The sequence below is a fragment of the Salvelinus alpinus genome, chromosome 8 (genome assembly GCF_045679555.1).
Source record: "Salvelinus alpinus chromosome 8, SLU_Salpinus.1, whole genome shotgun sequence".
NCBI classification, from domain to species: Eukaryota; Metazoa; Chordata; class Actinopteri; order Salmoniformes; family Salmonidae; genus Salvelinus; species Salvelinus alpinus.
Genome location: NC_092093.1, coordinates 22999497 through 23020312, shown reverse-complemented (window position 1 = coordinate 23020312; position 20816 = coordinate 22999497). Strand labels below are relative to the sequence as shown.

At 43.9% G+C, this 20816-nt stretch overlaps 1 protein-coding gene across 3 annotated transcripts in view; it reads right to left on the bottom strand.

Moving 5' to 3' along the window:
* fig4a (FIG4 phosphoinositide 5-phosphatase a) overlaps positions 1-20816 on the bottom strand; it is a 96847-nt gene that overhangs the window by 71709 nt on the left and 4322 nt on the right. Inside the window, exons 4-8 of one of the 3 annotated variants that reach the window (XM_071413028.1) lie at positions 16064-16187; positions 4266-4422; positions 3590-3640; positions 1897-2048; positions 1365-1493 (exon numbers count right to left, since the gene is read on the bottom strand). In XM_071413028.1, coding sequence (XP_071269129.1) covers positions 1365-1493; positions 1897-2048; positions 3590-3640; positions 4266-4422; positions 16064-16187 — 613 coding nt within the window. Of the gene's footprint in view, positions 1-1364; positions 1494-1896; positions 2049-3589; positions 3641-4265; positions 4423-5175; positions 5307-6249; positions 6328-16063; positions 16188-20816 lie in introns of those variants that run through there. The other 2 variants (XM_071413030.1, XM_071413029.1) reach the window with 2 other exon arrangements.

The following is a 20816-nucleotide window of genomic DNA, read 5'->3' as shown; positions in this document are numbered from 1 at the left end:
CACAGGTCGTAACCAGGCAGGAGGAAAAGGATACTGGACTGGCCACAGGTCGTAACCAGGCAGGAGGAAAAGGATACTGGACTGGCCACAGGTCGTAACCAGGCAGGAGGAAAAGGATACTGGACTGGCCACAGGTCGTAACCAGGCAGGAGGAAAAGGATACTGGACTGGCCACAGGTCGTAACCAGGCAGGAGGAAAAGGATACTGGACTGGCCACAGGTCGTAACCAGGCAGGAGGAAAAGGATACTGGACTGGCCACAGGTCGTAACCAGGCAGGAGGAAAAGGATACTGGACTGGCCACAGGTCGTAACCAGGCAGGAGGAAAAGGATACTGGACTGGCCACAGGTCGTAACCAGGCAGGAGGAAAAGGATACTGGACTGGCCACAGGTCGTAACCAGGCAGGAGGAAAAGGATACTGGACTGGCCACAGGTCGTAACCAGGCAGGAGGAAAAGGATACTGGACTGGCCACAGGTCGTAACCAGGCAGGAGGAAAAGGATACTGGACTGGCCACAGGTCGTAACCAGGCAGGAGGAAAAGGATACTGGACTGGCCACAGGTCGTAACCAGGCAGGAGGAAAAGATACTGGACTGGCCACAGGTCGTAACCAGGCAGGAGGAAAAGGATAGTGGACTGGCCACAGGTCGTAACCAGGCAGGAGGAAAAGGATAGTGGACTGGCCACAGGTCGTAACCAGGCAGGAGGAAAAGGATACTGGACTGGCCACAGGTCGTAACCAGGCAGGAGGAAAAGGATACTGGACTGGCCACAGGTCGTAACCAGGCAGGAGGAAAGGGATACTGGACTGGCCACAGGTCGTAACCAGGCAGGAGGAAAAGGATACTGGACTGGCCACAGGTCGTAACCAGGCAGGAGGAAAAGGATACTGGACTGGCCACAGGTCGTAACCAGGCAGGAGGAAAAGGATACTGGACTGGCCACAGGTCGTAACCAGGCAGGAGGAAAAGGATACTGGACTGGCCACAGGTCGTAACCAGGCAGGAGGAAAAGGATACTGGACTGGCCACAGGTCGTAACCAGGCAGGAGGAAAAGGATACTGGACTGGCCACATGTCGTAACCAGGCAGGAGGAAAAGGATACTGGACTGGCCACAGGTCGTAACCAGGCAGGAGGAAAAGGATACTGGACTGGCCACAGGTCGTAACCAGGCAGGAGGAAAAGATACTGGACTGGCCACAGGTCGTAACCAGGCAGGAGGAAAAGGATACTGGACTGGCCACAGGTCGTAACCAGGCAGGAGGAAAAGATACTGGACTGGCCACAGGTCGTAACCAGGCAGGAGGAAAAGGATACTGGACTGGCCACAGGTCGTAACCAGGCAGGAGGAAAAGGATACTGGACTGGCCACAGAAGCCATGGATGATGTACATGAGCCAATCAGGATGCACCGTGTCCTTGACGCGCTCCAGGAGCTTGCCGTTCCACACGTACTTGGCGTACGGTTCACTCTGGAGGCCGTGGAACACTGCAGCGGAACCATGACATAGGAACACAAAACACCACAGAACAGCTTACATGGACAGGATCAAGGAGGGGATGGTTTACCACCGATACAGTAGATTAGAACATGGAAACTGTATTGAGGAGAGACAGATGAGCTGAATAAAGACTTTGGTTTTGGGCTAGTAGTGATGTCCTGATCAACCTTTTAGCTGGTGAATGGCTTTATGAGTGGCTTGAGTTGTGAGGATCTTTTTCTATTTGGAACCAGTGACTGACTTAACAGTTATAACATCAAGAAAACATAACCAAGTGTAACATACAACTCCTTTTTTTGTGCTAACAAATGAAATGTGTTCAATAGAGTGTATTCACAAAAACTGGAACTGGAGTTTAGGGAAAGTGTGAGGGGGCAGGAGCTGTCTGACCTTGTGTGGGCAGGCCCTCGTCCTCGAAGATGTCGAAGCTGTCCTGCTGTCTGCTGCTCCGTGTGTGCACCTCCTCCACTGTGCCCGGGTCACACGGGCTATGCAGCAGCGTCAGGTTGTACTGCAGGGAGTGGCTCAGGTCATAGCTGTAGCTGGGGGGGGTCAAAGTTCATAGGTGAAAAGGTTAACGAGGAAGAAGAACACTTCGATAATCGGAAATCAACGAGATGGATGAATGGAGTGATGCGTAAAAACAATAATGATAGAGGAATGACCGAAAAAAAATCCTTTTGTTTTACACCTGACAGTACGTCTATTTTTTTAAATATATTTTTTTCTTGACGATATACAATGTTTTTTTCCTTGAGGATATAAAAAAAGGTAAGGTCCAAAATGTATCTTCACCTGTCGCTAGGGAGAAAAATTACCAGCTTGACAACAAGTCTGAGTGAGAACTAATAGAAGGTCATCTGCGGAGCGAGTCGTGACTACACTAAGTCAATACAGACCCTTTAGTACAGCTACTGCTACAGTGGGCTTTAGATGGTAGGTGCTGAAGGGCATGATTCCAAGAGGAGTTACGGATACACCAGATGGGTATTTTGAGCTCTCTGTGTGTCACTCTGGCTTAATGACGAAAAACTGACAGACACTTCAGAAAGGAGTCCAAACAGTACTTTAATGATACATAACTATTGGTGGCAGTGATGTCATCTCTTATGTGTTTTTGTAAGAGAATTCAATGAAAGAAAATACAATCTAATTCAATGGATGGATGGAAATAAAAGATAACCGTTTGTTTTAATGAGATGTACACTGAGATAAAAACATTAGGAACACTTTCCTAATATTGAGTTGCCCCCCTTTTTGGCCTCAGAACAGCCTCAACTCGTATGGGAATGGACTCTACAAGGTGTCGAAAGCGTTCCACAGGGATGCTGGCCCATGTTGACTCCAATGCTTCCAACAGTTATGTCAAGTTGGCTGGATGTCCTTTGGGTGGGTGGACCATTCTTGATACACAGGAAACTGTTGAGTGTGAAAAACCCAGCAGCGTTGCAGTTCTTGACACACTCAAATCGGTGCGCCTGGCAAACTCTGTTCAAAAGGCACTTAAATCTTTTGTCTTCCCCATTCCCCCTCTGAATGGCACACATACACAATCCATGTCTCAATTGTCTCAAGGCTTAAAAATCCTTCTTTAACCTGTCTCCTCCCCTTCATCTACACTGATTGAAGTGGATTTCAATAAGGGATCATAGCTTTCACCTGGATTCACCTGGTCAGTCTGTCATGGAACGTGTTTTGTACACTCAGTGTATATTTGTGTAGTTTTAATGAGGATGTTGATACATAAATCCATAAGAGTGTGGCTCTGTCCTCTCTCACCGACTCATAACATCACTGCAATAAAAGATCCAGTCTTGAAAGTGTGTGTGTGTGTGTGTGTGTGTGTATGTGTATGAGAGGGATAACCTCAGATATACTGTACATCTTGTGTGACATTTGTTCCAACAAAGTAACATACAAAAAAAGGGAAGAACTGAATAGCGTTTGACAGGTTCCATACTGCAGCAAACACCTGAGCATCCTGATCACCAAGGCTTGTGACAAACAAAAGCATTGACTTGACAAACAACAGAAGAGCTATGTGGAGGAGTGGCTATTTTTAAGATCTCACACACTTACTTACCTGAAGTAGAAGTTACTGGACAGGTCCACATTCTGAAAGATCCTCACGTATCTATAAGAGGAGAAATAAACAGTCCCAATCTCTTATGGTTAAGACCTGCATCAATGACATAATACTGGTTGTGACTAGACAGAGTACAGCCACGACCGGAATTGACTTTTCGTAGCAGTTCAGGAGAGCATTTGAGCTAACCCTAACCCCTTTCCTAACATTAACCCAATTCTCCTAACCTGCCACGTGGCTGCGTAAGTTCTCCTAACCTGCTACGAAAAAGTAACTTCTGGTCGTAGCTGTATCCCACCTAGTCAGAACCTCAAATACTAGTGGCAGGAGTTTTTCCTGTCGCATCACCACAGTCACATGACCGGAGTCGTCAGGTCACATAGGAAACAGTCCTAGTCTTTGAGATATAACATCATACATGTTACTTTCTCATCTCAATGAAAAGGGGAGACTAGAACATGTCATAATCATTTGCTGTGCACGGCAGGTTATTTAGACCCATATACTGAGTGATCCTTAGCTGGTCACACTTGGTTAGTGGGTCAGTGAAGCAGTCACACTGTGTGTGTGTAAACAGAGAGAAACAAGTGAGAGAAAGAGGAAAGTGGAAGGAAAGGAGAAAATCTCCAGTGGGGTGTGAGATGTTGGGTATATAACGGTTGACCTACTGTACCTGGCCTCGTCAGGATGTGTCACCCTCACTGAGTCGTTGGGGATGTAGATCATGTTAGTATCCTCTATCTTGTATATGGAGTGACCACCAATGTCGGCCATCTTCCTCCGCTTGGTGATCAACACGAGGTAATAACCCTCAAGGAATCGGACAAAGCCTGCAAGACCAGGACAATGAATACACATGAACAGCACACATACGATTAGTATTACTAAAGGACACCTCAAACCACCCAGATAACATTTTCATACATCTATGTACAATATCTATTCTCATCTCAACAATCAAATGAGTGCCTATCTATGTATGTATGTGTGTCTTCATGATAGATGAGACCACTTGTTTTTCACGCTGCATGACCACAACACACTCACAGTCTGTTCATCTGTCTTACATCCTTCATTATCACCTTCAAAATCTTTATTTTAAATTATATATATATATATATATATATATATATATATTTTCAATTACAAAATAATATGCTTTCAGTCCTGGAATGTGTATTCACTACTGTAATACACAGAGATATACTGCTTCACGGAAAAGTAGAATAGATGTTCTCTGAGAGCATATTATTGTTTGTCAATCATATTAGTCAGGCTGTTTTCATATGATCTCCTCTTGGAGGTCATGAACCGCTAGAAACACAGACCACAAGGACCAGGGATTCCCAAACTCGGTCCTGGGCCCCCACTCCCATTTACGTTAATGGGAGGGGATGAGACCATAGGCAAATCTACAGGTTACGCATCCTCCTGGGGGAAATAACCTACTGGGGATAGATGAGAGAAACATCCCTAGAAACAGCATAGGATAAATTCATATGGATAAATGATATTAAGCATAAATGGTTTGAGGATTGGGGATGAGAGAATGGACATTTTGTACCTCAAAATGATACCCTTACCCATTTTACATCATCAGAACCACCCATGTTCTTGCCGTGACACATTGACATTCAATTTCCTTGCTTTGTCTGGGTCGGTGTGAGTGATTTCCTAGATCAGTGGTTCCCAAATTGAACTCAGTCCGGCTTTCAACTTACTCTTGAAAGTTGTAATAGTAGAATGCAAAAGGTGTCATTTAGAAATTGGGCAGTGCATCATCAGTTCCTCTTGTCATGTCAGTCATCGCAAACCGTAGAGAGCTATTTGTCCAATGCTGGAAGGTGTGACATTAGTGCTAGTACGAACTCGGACACAGGCACAGAGAAACACAACAGATAGAGGTAAGGGTAAATCCAGAATATTTACATAAGGTCTTCATAGCAAAACAACAAAGCAAGGGCCCACGAGAACACTGAACAAAACATGAGACCTGAGCAACTGGCCCAGTCCACAGAGGAACCTAAATAGTCATCCAGCAGGTGATCCCAATAAGCCCAATCAGGGTCACCTGGATACTAGAAGTAACCCAAGGGTGTTCTCCAGTGGCAACCTCTGGTGTACACTCAAGGGAGAAAACCTGACCTGTGACAGAAGGGGGGGCCTGAGTGAAAACCCCTGTTCTAGTCACCATCCAGCTCAATACAGAGGACTTCCAAGAAATGTTTCTCTGTAGGCCATGCCATGTTACCTACGTAGCCAATTGCAGTGATTGTCAATTTCAGATAGAAAAATAGATTGGGTGTCTGTGGGTGTGAATGTTTAAACCTTAAACCATATTAGTGCTGAACGATTAACTGAAAAGTTGGTTATTTTTCAGTTTTTAAAACAACTAAATTGACAGATGTCAGTTCAATTATTTGAATTCCAATTCTCAATGCCTCAATTGCGTTGAAGTTTCTCTAGAGATAAATCAGATCATGTCCGAATTGTGCGATGTAGTAGGGAGTTGTAGATTCCAACAGACCAATGTTCTACATAATTATCACATTTTCAGCGCTAAACTAACTACAATGACCATAATCCATTGTACACCTGTTTCTTTTAGCCTGCGACATATAGGCATGAAAATGCCTGATCAAAAGGGATAGGCCTACTTTGAGAGCAATTGCTTCACGAGGTATCCATGGAGGGCCTAGTCTCTGCTGGTTTTTCCTTTCATTTCAGACCTAGACAACCAGGTGAAGGGAATTCCTTACTAATTAATGACCTCATCAATCAAGTACAAGGGAGGAGCAAAACTCTGCAGACACTCGGCCCTCCATGGAGTTTGACACATATGATCTAAGTGATTGTTGGTATTTATCAGTATGCCTTATTTACTTTGAAGAACTATTAAAATAGTGATTTTCTCAGACAGCATAGGCAACAGCTTTATAGAGAGGAGAAAATAACTTGGAATTAATTAATAAAATCAAATTAAACAAATGTAATATACACAACAACTGAAGTATTTTATTTAAAAGTAAAGTAATGTGAATAAATGGTTAATAAGTCAGAAGCAGTAATGGGCAGTCACTACCACCATGGGACTTTCCTTACTTGTTTTATCCTGTGTAGTTACAGAATTCAATCCACATAATGAAACCGAAATCATTTTTTTTTAATCGAACTGAGACTACCTCAAAAAGCAGTAGTCGCTCAGCCCTATACTAAATTAAAATCGCAGTTATCAAAAAACATTATTTTTCGTGTTATAGCCTAACTAGACAATAGGCTATAAAGGCCTGGGGAAAGTTGTGTAATTTAAAATAAAACCAGAGAGGAACTTTAGGCTTCTTTGGGGAATTTGCGAGGCGTGCAAAGACATGTTTTTCTGCCTGGCCCCTCCCTCCCCTCTCTCCCTTGCGCTAGCTTGTGTGGGGCGTATTCATTATTCTTTGTGAGATACAGCATTCCATTGAGAGATACAGCTTTTGATTGCCGATAGATAGAACCATGCACTAGGCCTGACTGTCTGCCTGGTGGCCGACCTGCATACTGTGCACCTCCCCTCTCTCTCCCCGTCCCTGGATCGCTATGAATGTGCTTATTTTCTCAGAAGTACGGCAACTAATAAGTCTCCTCCGTTTCAAAAACACTGAATCTTAGGAGTCGATCCCTAGCGAAATCAAATCTTGACACTCAGAAATGGGAGTCGACACCGGGCGTCGACGTGCAAGGCGTCCAGGCAGTAGCGGTTATAGCTTGTAAGGCTCCCTGGGCGAACCCCCCTTTCAGCGCCCCACCCGGCAACAACAACAACAAAAAAGCACCATTCTGCACTAACTAATTTTTATTCAGACATTTGGAAAAACACAAATAAATAATCATAACATTTAAAACTATATAAATAACAATATATACAAAAATAAGACTCATAAATATCAAAAAGAAGTAACAAAGACAAATAGAAACAAATGTGTTGATTTGGCACTCGGGCATCAATACATTACCCATCCCTCAACACTGTCAACTAAGAGTCAAGACCAAACCAATTCACCTTGGTGGTGTGCAGACTGGTTTTATATTATTCTTAACGATTTCACACAAACCAGAAAAAAATTGAACAGTATTATGAATGAATTGTGGTTTATTTGGTAGCATTTCGTAGTGTGACTGATTTGACTAATTGCATTAGTGCTGTACAAAAAGTTAGATGTGCACTATTTGATAGATTCCCCCGCTCCCCCTACCTTGGGTTTCCAGTGGGGAGATCTGAGGTCAACCTACCCCCACCCCATCTCGTACTTCTGAGTGGCAGTAGTAGCCTGTCTAGCTCACAAACTAGAAATCAGGGAGCCCACTCCGACAAGGTTAATTGACCCACAGTCCTACACGGTGACATGATATCATTGACGTGACGTGCAAATGAGCGCTAGAAAACCGATCTCTCATATGTCACCATTACGATTTTTTTTTGTGCGGGTGCCCCGTGCCGCCCCCGACAAGATACCGCCTTAGGTGGCTGCCCATGTCGCCTATACCTAAATCCGCCACTGCGTCCAGGAATCAATTATTTTGGAGTCCACTCTACACTATGTCATCATAATTAACGGTTCGAAAGGCAAGCAACAGCAGCGAAGTCCTGTTTGGCACGACTGTGAAGTTAAAAAAGAAGGAAATACAACTTAGCAAGGTGGAATTGAGGTACGGAAATGATAGTACAGGTGCAATGCTTAACCGTCTGAAAGGGACTGACCGTGAGACATAGCCGTGGGAAGCAAGTGTGCTAAGGGTGCTGCAGCACTCCCTGATAAAATCACAATATTTTTTCTCTCTCACAAAAGTAGTGAACTGTACCTTTACTACTCCTGTATGAGCGCACCTAAATAGCAGCATCCCTCACCCCCATATAGTTTTAATGTAAAAAACGATAAGGTATCATGGGCAGAGGTGGCCTGCACCCTGGCTTACATGCACTTCACCTGTGTGTGTGTGTGTATGTATATATATATATATATATGTATTTTTTTTTTTTAACACACACATACAGTTGAAGTCAGAAGTTGACATACACCTTAGCCAAATACATTTAAACTCAGTTTTTCACAATTCCTGACATTTAATCTGAGTAAAAATTAACTGTCTTAGGTCAGTTAGGATCACCACTTTATTGTATGAATGTGAAATGTCAGAATAATAGTAGAGAATGATTTATTTCAGCTTTATTTCTTTCATCACATTCCCAGTGGGTCAGAAGTTTACATACACTCAATTAGTATTTGGTAGCATTGCCTTTAAATTGTTTAACTTGGGTCAAACGTTTCCGGTAGTCTTCTACAAGCTTCCCACAATAAGTTGGGTGAATTTTGGCCCATTCCTCCTGACAGAGCTGGTATAGGATTAAGGTCAGGGCTTTGTGATGGCCACTCCTATACCTTGACTTTGTTGTCCTTAAGCCATTTTGCCACTATTTTGGAAGTATGCTTGGGGTCATTGTCCATTTGGAAGACCCATTTGCAATCAAGATTCAACTTCCTGACTGATGTCTTGAGATGTTGCTTCAATACATCCACATAATTTTCTGTCCTCATGATGCCATCTATTTGTGAAGTGCACAAGTCCCTACTGCAGCAAAGCACCCCCACAACATGATGCTGCCACCCCCGTTCTTCACGGTTGGGATGGTGTTCTTCGGCTTGCAAGCCAACCCCCTTTTTGCTCCAAACATAACGATGGTCACTATGGCCAAACAGTTCTATTTTTGTTTCATCAGACCAGAGGACATTTCTCCAAAAAGTACAATCTTTGTCCCCATGTTTTTATTTTTTATTTTATTTCACCAGGTAGGCTAGTTGAGAACAAGTTCTCATTTACAACTGCGACCTGGCCAAGATAAAGCAAAGCAGTGTGACACAGACAACAACACAGAGTTACACATGGAGTAAACAATAAACAAGCCAATAACACAATAAACAAGTCAATGACACAGAAGAAAATAAGTCTATATACAGTGTGTGCAAAAGGCATGAGGAGGTAGGCAATAAATAGGCCATAGTGGCGAAGAATTACAATTTAGCAGATTAACATTGGAGTGATAAATGAGCAGATGATGATGTGCAAGTAGAGATACTGGTGTGCAAAAGAGCAGAAAAGTAAATAAAAACAGTATGGGGATGAGGTAGGTAGATTGGGTGAGCTATTTACAGATGGACTATGTACAGCTGCAGCGATCGGTTAGCTGCTCAGATAGCAGATGTTTCAAGTTGGTGAGGGAAATAAAAGTCTCCAGCTTCAGCAATTTTTGCAATTCATTCCAGTCACTGGCAGCAGAGAACTGGAAGGAAAGGTGGCCAAATGAGGTGTTGGCTTTGGAGATGATCAGTGAGATATACCTGCTGGAACGTGTGCTACGGGTGGGTGTTGTTATCGTGACCAGTGAGCTGAGATAAGGCGGAGCTTTACCAAGCATAGACTTATAGATGACCTGGAGCCAGTGGGTCTGGCGACGAATATGTAGCGAGGGCCAGCTGACTAGAGCATACAGGTCGCAGTGGTATAAGGTGATTTGGTAACAAAACGGATGGCACTGTGATAGCAAACTGGATGCAGTCTGAGTAGAGTATGTGCAGTTGCAAACCGGTCTGGCTTTTTTATGGCGGTTTTGGAGCAGTGGCTTCTTCCTTGCTGAGCGGCCTTTTAGGTTGTCGATATAGGACTTGTTAACTGTGGATATAGATACTTTTGTACCCGTTTCCTCCAGCATCTTCACAAGGTCCTTCACAAGGCTGTTGTTCTGGGATTGATTTGCACTTTTCGCACCAAAGTACGTTCATCTCTAGGAGACAGAACGCGTCTTCTTCCTGATGGGTATGATGGCTGCGTGGTCCCATGGTGTTTATACTTGCGTACCATTTTTTGTACAGATGAACGTAGTACCTTCAGGCGTTTGTAAATTGCCTTCAAGCAGGTCTTGGCTGATTTATTTTGATTTTCACCATGATGTCAAGCAAAGAGGCACTGAGTTTAAAGGTAGGCCTTGAAATACATCCACAAGTACACCTCCAATTGACTCAAATGATGTCAATTAGCCTATCAGAAGCTTCTAAAGCCATGACATCATTTTCTGGAATTTTCCAAGCTGTTTAAAGGCACAGTCAACTTAGTGTATGTAAACTTCTGACCCACTGGAATTGTGATACAGTGAATTATAAGGGAAATAATCTGTCAGTAAACAATTGTTGCACAAAGTAGATGTCCTAACCGACTTGCCAAAACTATAGTTTAACAAGAAATTTGTGGAGCGGTTGAAAAACAAGTTTTAAATGACTCCAACCTAAGTGTATGTAAACTTCCAACTTCAACTCTGTATATATACACTGCTCAAAAAAATAAAGGGAACACTTAAACAACACAATGTAACTCCAAGTCAATCACACTTCTGTGAAATCAAACTGTCCACTTAGGAAGCAACACTGATTGACAATAAATTCCACATGCTGTTGTGCAAATGGAATAGACAAAAGGTGGAAATTATAGGCAATTAGCAAGACACCCCCAATAAAGGAGTGGTTCTGCAGGTGGTGACCACAGACCACTTCTCAGATCCCATGCTTCCTGGCTGATGTTTTGGTCACTTTTGAATGCTGGCGGTGCTTTTACTCTAGTGGTAGCATGAGACGGAGTCTACAACCCACACAAGTGGCTCAGGTAGTGCAGCTCATCCAGGATGGCACATCAATGCGAGCTGTGGCAAGAAGGTTTGCTGTGTCTGTCAGCGTAGTGTCCAGAGCATGGAGGCACTACCAGGAGACAGGCCAGTACATCAGGAGACGTGGAGGAGGCCGTCGGAGGGCAACAACCCAGCAGCAGGACCGCTACCTCCGCCTTTGTGCAAGGAGGAGCACTGCCAGAGCCCTGCAAAATGACCTCCAGCAGGCCACAAATGTGAATGATGTTTCCACCCCCATGCTTCACAGTAGGTATGGTGTTCTTTGGATGCAACTCAGCATTCTTTGTCCTCCAAACACGACGAGTTGAGTTATTACCAAAAAGTTATATTTTGGTTTCATCTGACCATATGACATTCTCCCAATCTTCTTCTGGATCATCCAAATGCTCTCTAGCAAACTTCAGACGGGCCTGGACATGTACTGGCTTAAGCAGGGGGACACGTCTGGCACTGCAGGATTTGAGTCCCTGGCGGCGTAGTGTGTTACTGATGGTAGGCTTTGTTACTTTGGTCCCAGCTCTCTGCAGGTCATTCACTAGGTCCCCCCGTGTGGTTCTGGGATTTTTGCTCACCGTTCTTGTGATCATTTTGACCCCACGGGGTGAGATCTTGCGTGGAGCCCCAGATCGAGGGAGATTATCAGTGGTCTTGTATGTCTTCCATTTCCTAATAATTTCTCCCACAGTTGATTTCTTCAAACCAAGCTGCTTACCTATTGCAGATTCACTCTTCCCAGCCTGGTGCAGGTCTACAATTTTGTTTCTGGTGTCCTTCGACAGCTCTTTGGTCTTGGCCATAGTGGAGTTTGGAGTGTGACTGTTTGAGGTTGTGGACAGGTGTCTTTTATACTGATAACAAGTTCAAACAGGTGCCATTAATACAGGTAACGAGTGGAGGACAGAGGAGCCTCTTAAAGAAGAAGTTACAGGTCTGTGAGAGCCAGAAATCTTGCTTGTTTGTAGGTGACCAAATACTTATTTTCCACCATAATTTGCAAATAAATTCATTAAAAATCCTACAATGTGATTTTCTTGATTTTTTCCCCTCATTTTGTCTGTCATAGTTGAAGTGTACCTATGATGAAAATTACAGGCCTCTCTCATCTTTTTAAGTGGGAGAACTTGCACAATTGGTGGCTGACTAAATACTTTTTTGCCCCACTGTATATATATGTATATATCACACTACTGTTCAAAAGTCTGGGGTCACTTAGAAATGTCCTTGTTTTCCATTAAAACATACATGAAGAGTTGCAAAATGAATAGGAAATAGTCAAGAGGTTTGTTCACAAGGTTATAAATAATGATTTCATCAAAATAATAGTTTCCTTCAAACTTCGCTTTCATCTTTGTGATCCGAACACCTCAAACGTAGATTAGTCTGTCCATAACACTTTTTCCCAATCTTCCTCTGTCCAGTGCCTGTGTTCTTTTGCCCATCTTAATCTTTTCTTTCCATTGGCCAGTCTGAGATATGGCTTTTTCTTTGCAACTCTGCCGAGAAGGCAGAGAATCTCAGTCGCCTCTTCACTGTTGACATTGAGACTGGTGTTTTGCGAGTACTATTTAATGAAGCTGCCAGTTGAGGACTTGTGAGGCGTCTGTTTCTCAAACTAGACACTAATGTACTTGTCTTCTTGCTCAGTTGTGCACCGGGGCCTCCCACTCCTCTTTCTATTCTGGTTAGAGACAGTTTGCGCTGTTCTGTGAAGGCAGTAGTACACAGCGTTGTACGAGATCTTCAGTTTCTTGGCAATTTCTCGCGCGGAATAGCCTTCATTTCTCAGAACAAGAATAGACTGACAAGTTTCAGAAGAAAGTACTAAAGTTTCTGGCCATTCTGAGCCTGTAATCGAACCCACAAATGCTGATTCTCCAGATACTCAACGAGTCTAAAGTAGGCCAGTTTTATTGCTTCTTCAAATCAGCACAACAGTTTTCAGCTGTCCTAACATAATTGCAAAAGGGTTTTCTAATGATCAATTAGCCTTTTAAAATTATAAACTTGGATTAGCTAACACAACGTGCCATTGGAACACAGGAGTGATGGTTGCTGACAATGGGCCTCTGTACGCCTATGTAGATATCCATTAAAAATCAGCCGTTTCCAGCAACAATAGTAATTTACAGCATTAATGTCTACACTGTATTTCTGATCAATTTTATGTTATTTTAAAATGGACACATTTTTTAAATTTTCTTTCCAAAACAAGGACATTTCTAAGTGACCCCAAACTTTTGAACGGCAGTATGTGTGTGTGTGTGTGTGTGTGTGTGTGTGTGTGTGTGTGTGTGTGTGTGTGTGTGTGTGTGTGTGTGTGTGTGTGTGTGTGTGTATATACACACACACCACCTTTGGAAAGTATTCAGACCCATTGACTTTTTACACATTTTGTTACATTACAGTCTTATTATAGATTAGATTAAAATAGATTAAATAAAGAAAAATAGTCAGCAATCTTCACACAATACCCCATAATGACAACCCAAAAAAAGGGTTTTCCAAAGTTGTACAAATTTATAAAAACTGCCAACATATTTACATAAGTATACAGACCTTTTGCTATGAGACTCAAAATTGAGCTCAGGTGCATCCTGTTACCATTGATTGGACATGATTTGGAAGGCACACACCTGTCTATATAAAGGACCCACAGTTGACGGTACATGTCAGAGCAAAGAACAAGCCATGAGTTCGAAGGAATAGTCCGTAGAGCTCCGAGACAGGATTGTGTTGAGGCACAGATCTGGGGAAGGGTACCCAAAAATGTCTGCAACATTGGAGGTCCCCAAGAACACAGTGGCCTCCATCATTCTTAAATGGAAGAAGTTTGGAACCACCAAGAATCTTCCAAGAGCTGGCCGCCCGGCTAAACTGAGCAATCGGGGGAGAAGGGCCTTGGTCAGGGAGATGACAGAGCTCTAGAAGCACTCCACCAATCAAGCCTTTATGGTAGAGTGACCAGATGGAAGCCACTCCTCAGTCAAAGGCACATGACAGCCTGCTTGGAGTTTGACAAAGGGCACTTAAAGGACTCAGACCATGAGAAACAAGATTCTCTGGTCTGATGAAACCAAGATGGAACTCTTTGACCTAATGCCAAGCCTCACGTCTGGAGGAAACCTGGCACCATGCCTACGGTGAAGCATGGTGGTGGCAGCCTCATGCTGTGGGGATGTTTCTCAGTGGCAGGGACTGATAGACCAGTCACGATCGAGAGAAAGATGAACGGAGCAAAATACAGAGATCCTTGATGAAAACCTGCTCCAGAGCGCTGAGGACCTCCGACTGGAGAGATGGTTCACCTTCCAACAGGACAATGACCCTAAGCACACAGCCAAGACAACGCAGGAGTGGCTTTAAGTGACAGAGCTTGAGAGGATCTGCAGAGTAGAATGGGAGAAACTCCCCAAATACACGTGCCAAGCTAATTGCGTCATACCCAAGAAGACTCGAGGCTTTAATCGCTGCCAAAGTTGCTTCAACAAAGTACTGAGTAAAGGGTCTGAATACTTATGTAAAATGTGATATTTCAGTTCTTTATTTTTAATAAATTAGCAAAAATGTCTAAAAACCAGTTTTTGCTTTGTCATTATGGGTTATTGTGTGTAGTTTGATGAGAGAGAAAAAATGGTTGCAATTTTAGAATAAGGCTGTAACCTAACAAAATGTGGGAAAAGTCAAGGGGTCTGAATACTTTCCGAAGGTACTGTAATGTGTATGCCTGTGCGTCCTTGCTTGCGCACATCTGTTTGTTGTTCTCCCCATTACTGTATGTAGATCAGGGCTGATGGGGGATGAATGGCATTCACACTACTGTCAGACCTATTACCTGTTGGTATAATTCTACAAACACACTGGCCCGGAGACGGTTGGAACAAGGCACCATGATTAAAGCCTCACAACATTGTCTGTTCAAACTACTGAATGTCATCTGACTCAGCCTCCAAGTAAATGGGTTTGTGTGCGTGTGCGTGTGCGTGTGTGTGTGCGTACAGAAACAAGACAGAAGGATAATAAGGCTGTGTGACGCTCCCCTCTCAGGATCCCTTCTTCCCTCTGTTCAGTGTGAACTTGATCTCAAAGCTTGACATTTCTACTAGCAAGAGCATCACAACTCCACATTAGCAACCACTTCACCTTGAGATGCTTCATTCTTCCAGGCATTAAGACTAAATACATCTCTCAGGTTCAGACACCGAAATTACCAATTAAGTAACAAAATTGGTTTTCAAGAGAAAAATGTGGGAAAATGGTCTAGCAGGAAGTTGGTTATTGTCAAACTTCAAGTGGCCACTGAAGGCCTTGAGAGATCAGGTAGTGTCACGTGCTTATGAGAGTAGAAACAGGTATAGAGACTAAGGCCAGAAATACATCTGAATGGGGTTGGATTACGCTTTTAAGTCTTTATTTGATCAATTAAGTAAACCAAAACAAGTGACTGCATTGATTAGCTTCTTGTAAAAAATATTTTAAAAAATTGCCCGCTAGGAGCACTAACTCTATAATATCTCTGAACCCTCCAAAAGCTGGTTTCCACAGCAACACAGGGACAGAAAACACACTTTCTGCCCTTAATGACTGCTTCAGGATCAACTCTCCTTACCACAGTCCTACTAGCCTACACATCTCAGCCAAAACCCTCATGTGCAGTACTCACTAGACAAGACATGCCGACAGGCTCATGGCCGTTCCTATAGCAACTGGTAGAGGAGAAGAAGTTGTGAGGACTGAGGGTCCAAGGAGGACTATCTTACCCACAATGCCATAGGCTGACACAGCTCGGGACAGACCTGAGGAGCCCTTCTGGCCCATCTTGGTGCGGTTGCCCAGATCCAGACGTCCCAGGAGCTCCCTCACCTCCTGCTGGTTGTAGACATGCTGGGGACAAGAGGTATGTATTGTTAATAGTGGGCTTCTGGATTCTTTAAAACTGAGCTTCTGGCTGAGACAGGTGCAAGCAGTAGAAACAGTACATCCCATAGACATCTTGGGACTAAGCCCCGGCTTTGGTCAATATTTGTTTTTCTGTGCTGCCGTTTGGATTTCAGAACACTGAAAAATATTTCTAATATTAATTCTGCTGTGATCACAACATAACGTCGCAGACAGTACATCCATTCCTTCTGCAGAGAACAGAACAGTACATACTGTACCAGTGGAGGCTCCTCAGCGGAGGAAGGGGAGGACCATCCTCAGTGAATTTCATAAAAATATAAAGTGAAACCATTAAAAATAAGTTACCCTTTTTAGATAAAACTACACTAACTACATTCACATCACCAAAAAATGTATTAGAACACACTGTTTTTCAAAGAAGATCTACAATAGCCTCAGCAGCACTCTGTAGGGTAGTACCATGGTATAGCCGGAGGACAGCTAGCTTCTGTCCTCCTCTTGGTACATTGACAAAACCTAGGAGGCTCATGGTTCTCACCCCCTTCCATAGACTTACACAGTAATTATGACAACTTCCAGAGGACGTCCTCCAACCTATCAGAGCTCTTGCAGCATGAACTGAAATGTTGTCCACCCAATCAGAGGATCAGAGAATGAATTTAGTACTGAAAGCATAAGCTACAGCTCGCTAGCACTGCAGTACATCAAATGTGGCAAATTTTGTATTTATTTATATTTCACCTTTATTTAACCAGGTAGGCTAGTTGAGAACAAGTTCTCATTTACAACTGCGACCTGGCCAAGATAAAGCATAGCAGTGTGAACAGACAACAACTCAGAGTTACACATGGCGTAAAAAAGAGAATCTATATACAATGTGTGCAAAAGGCATGAGGAGGTAGGCAATAAATAGGCCATAGGAGCGAATAATTACAATTTAGCAGATTAACACTGGAGTGATAAATCATCAGATGATCATGTGCAAGTAGAGATACTGGTGTGCAAAAGAGCAGAAAAGTAAATAAATAAAAACAGTATGGGGGTGAGGTAGGTCAATTGGGTGGGCTATATACCGATGGACTATGTACAGCTGCAGCGATCGGTTAGCTGCTCAGATAGCAGATTTTTAAACTTGTTGAGGGAGATAAAAGTCTCCAACTTCAGAGATTTTTGCAATTAGTTCCAGTCGCAGGCAGCAGAGAACTGGAAGGAAAGGCGGCCAAATGAGGTGTTGGCTTTAGGGATGATCAGTGAGATACACCTGCTGGAGCGCGTGCTACGGGTGGGTGTTGCCATCGTGACCAGTGAACTGAGATAAGGCGGCACTTTACCTAGCATAGCCTTGTAGATGACCTGGAGCCAGTGGGTCTGACGACGAACATGTAGCGAGGGCCAGCCGACTAGAGCATACAGGTCGCAGTGGTGGGTGGTATAAGGTGCTTTAGTAACAAAACGGATGGCACTGTGATAAACTGCATCCAGTTTGCTGAGTAGAGTATTGGAAGCTATTTTGTAGATGACATCGCCGAAGTCGAGGATCGGTAGGAGTCAGTTTTAGTAGGGTAAGTTTGGCGGCGTGAGTGAAGGAGGCTTTGTTGCGAAATAGAAAGCCGACTCTAGATTTGATTTTGGATTGGAGATGTTTGATATGAGTCTGGAAGGAGAGTTTGCAGTCTAGCCAGACACCTAGGTACTTATAGATGTCCGCATATTCTAGGTCGGAACCGTCCAGGGTGGTGATGCTAGTCGGGCGTGCGGGTGCAGGCAGCGAACGGTTGAAAAGCATGCATTTGGTTTTACTAGCGTTTAAGAGCAGTTGGAGGCCACGGAAGGAGTGTTGTATGGCATTGAAGCTCGTTTGGAGGTTAGATAGCACAGTGTCCAAGGAAGGGCCAGAAGTATACAGAATGGTGTCGTCTGCGTAGAGGTGGATCAGGGAATCGCCCGCAGCAAGAGCAACATCATTGATATATACAGAGAAAAGAGTCGGCCCGAGAATTGAACCCTGTGATACCCCCAGAGACTGCCAGAGGACCGGACAACATGCCCTCCGATTTGACACACTGAACTATGTCTGCAAAGTAGTTGGTGAACCAGGCAAGGCAGTCATTAGAAAAACCGAGGCTACTGAGTCTGCCGATAAGAATGTGGTGATTGACAGAGTCGAAAGCCTTGGCCAGGTCGATGAAGACGGCTGCACAGTACTGTCTTTTATCGATGGCGGTTATGATATCGTTTAGTACCTTGAGCGGGGCTGAGGTGCACCCGTGACCGGCTCGGAAACCGGATTGCACAGCGGAGAAGGTACGGTGGGATTCGAGATGGTCAGTGATCTGTGTTGACTTGGCTTTCGAAGACCTTAGCTAGGCAGGGCAGGATGGATATAGGTCGATTAGAAAGGCCTGCTCGCAGAAGTGTTTTAGGGAGCGTTTGACAGTGATGAGGGGTGGTCGTTTGACCGCGGACCCGTAGCGGATACAGGCAATGAGGCAGTGATCGCTGAGATCCTGATTGAAGACAGCAGAGGTGTATTTGGAGGGCAAGTTGGTCAGGATAATGTCTATTAGGGTGCCCATGTTTACGGATTTAGGGTTGTACCTGGTGGGTTCCTTAATGATTTGTGTGAGATTGAGGGCATCTAGCTTAGATTGTAGGACTGCCGGGGTGTTAAGCATATCCCAGTTTAGGTCACCTAACAGAACAAACAAACAGAACAAAGTAGTTGACTCAAAAAGATAGAAAGACAATATTTGAACAGTTTGGGGAAAAAATAATTTCTTCCAAAATTAAGGAAAAGCAAGAGAGAGAGAGAGATATTTTGTAGTAGTCAAATTGGAGATAGCTAGTTTAGCCTACACAAACACCCGGCTCAAACAGAGAGGGATGCTATGTTAACTAGCTGGCTATGGCTATCCAACACTGGAACTCTTCCAAGACCCCTTGACTTTTCCACATGTTGTTACTTCACAGCCTTATTCTAAAATAGATTAAATAGTTTATTTTTCAAAATGTTATTTATCTTGGCAAGTCAGTTAAGAACAAATTCTTATTTACAATGACAGCCTACCCAAACCCTAACAATGCTGGGCCAATTGTGCGCCGCCCTATGTGACTCCCAATTACGTCCGGTTGTGATACAGCCTGGAATCGAACCAGGGTCTGTAGTGACGGCTCTAGCACTGAGATGCTGTGCTTAGACCACTGCGCCACTCGGGAGCCCTCATCAATCTTTAAAAATATATATATCACATTTACATAAGTATTCAGACCCTTTACTCAGTACTTTGTTGAAGCAACTTTGGCAGCGATTAAAGCCTTGAGTCTTCTTGGGTATGACGCAATTAGCTTGGCACATGTATTTGGGGAGTTTCTCCCATTCTACAGATCCTCTCAAGCTCTGTCACTTAAAGCCACCCCTGCGTTGTCTTGGCTGTGTGCTTAGGGTCATTGTCCTGTTGGAAGGTGAACCTTCTCTCCAGTCGGAGGTCCTCAGCGCTCTGGAGCAGGTTTTCATCAAGGATCTCTGTATTTTGCTCCGTTCATCTTTCTCTCGATCGTGACTGGTCTATCAGTCCCTGCCACTGAGAAACATCCCCACAGCATGAGGCTGCCACCACCATGCTTCACCGTAGGGATGGTGCCAGGTTTCCTCCAGACGTGAGGCTTGGCATTCAGGCCAAAGAGTTCCATCTTGGTTTTATCAGACCAGAGAATCTTGTTTCTCATGGTCTGAGTCCTTTAAGTGCCCTTTGTCAAACTCCAAGCAGGCTGTCATGTGCCTTTGACTGAGGAGTGGCTTCCATCTGGTCACTCTACCATAAAGGCCTGATTGGTGGATTGCTGCAGAGATGGTTGTCCTTCTGGAAGGTTCTCCCCTCTCCACAGAGGAACTCTGGAGCTGTGGCAGAGTGACCATCGGGTTCTTGGTCACCTCCCTGACCAAGGCCCTTCTCCGCCGATTCCTCAGTTTAGCCGGGCGGCCAGCTCTTGGAAGAGTCTTAGTGGTTCCAAACTATTTCCATTTAAGAATGATGGAGGCCACTGTGTTCTTGGGGAACTTCAATGCTGCAGATATTTTTTGGTACCCATCCCCAGATCTGTGCCTCGACACAATTCTGTCTCGGAGCTCTACGGAGAATTCCTTCGACCACTGCCTTGGTTTTTGCTCTGACATGCACTGTCAACTGTGGGACCTTATATAGACAGGTGTGTGCCTTTCCAAATCATGTCCAATCAATTCAATTTACCACAGGTGGACTCCAATCAAGTTGTAGAAACATCTCAAGGATTATCAATGGAAACAGTATGCGCCTGAGCTCAATTTCGAGTTTCATAGCAAAGGGTCTTATGTAAATAAGGTATTTCTGTTTTTTATTTTTGCTAACATTTCTAAAAACCTATTTTTGCTTTGTCATTATGGGGTATTATATGTAGATTGATGAGGAAAACATTTAATTGTATACATTTTAGAATAAGGGTGTAACGTAAAACAAAATGTGGAAAAAGTCAAGGGGTTTGAATACTTTCTGAGCTGGTTGTATGTGTCTGGTATGAAAGTGAACTGTACTTGCGTGTGATCAGGGGTGTCTATTCATTGTGCCGATTCTGTTG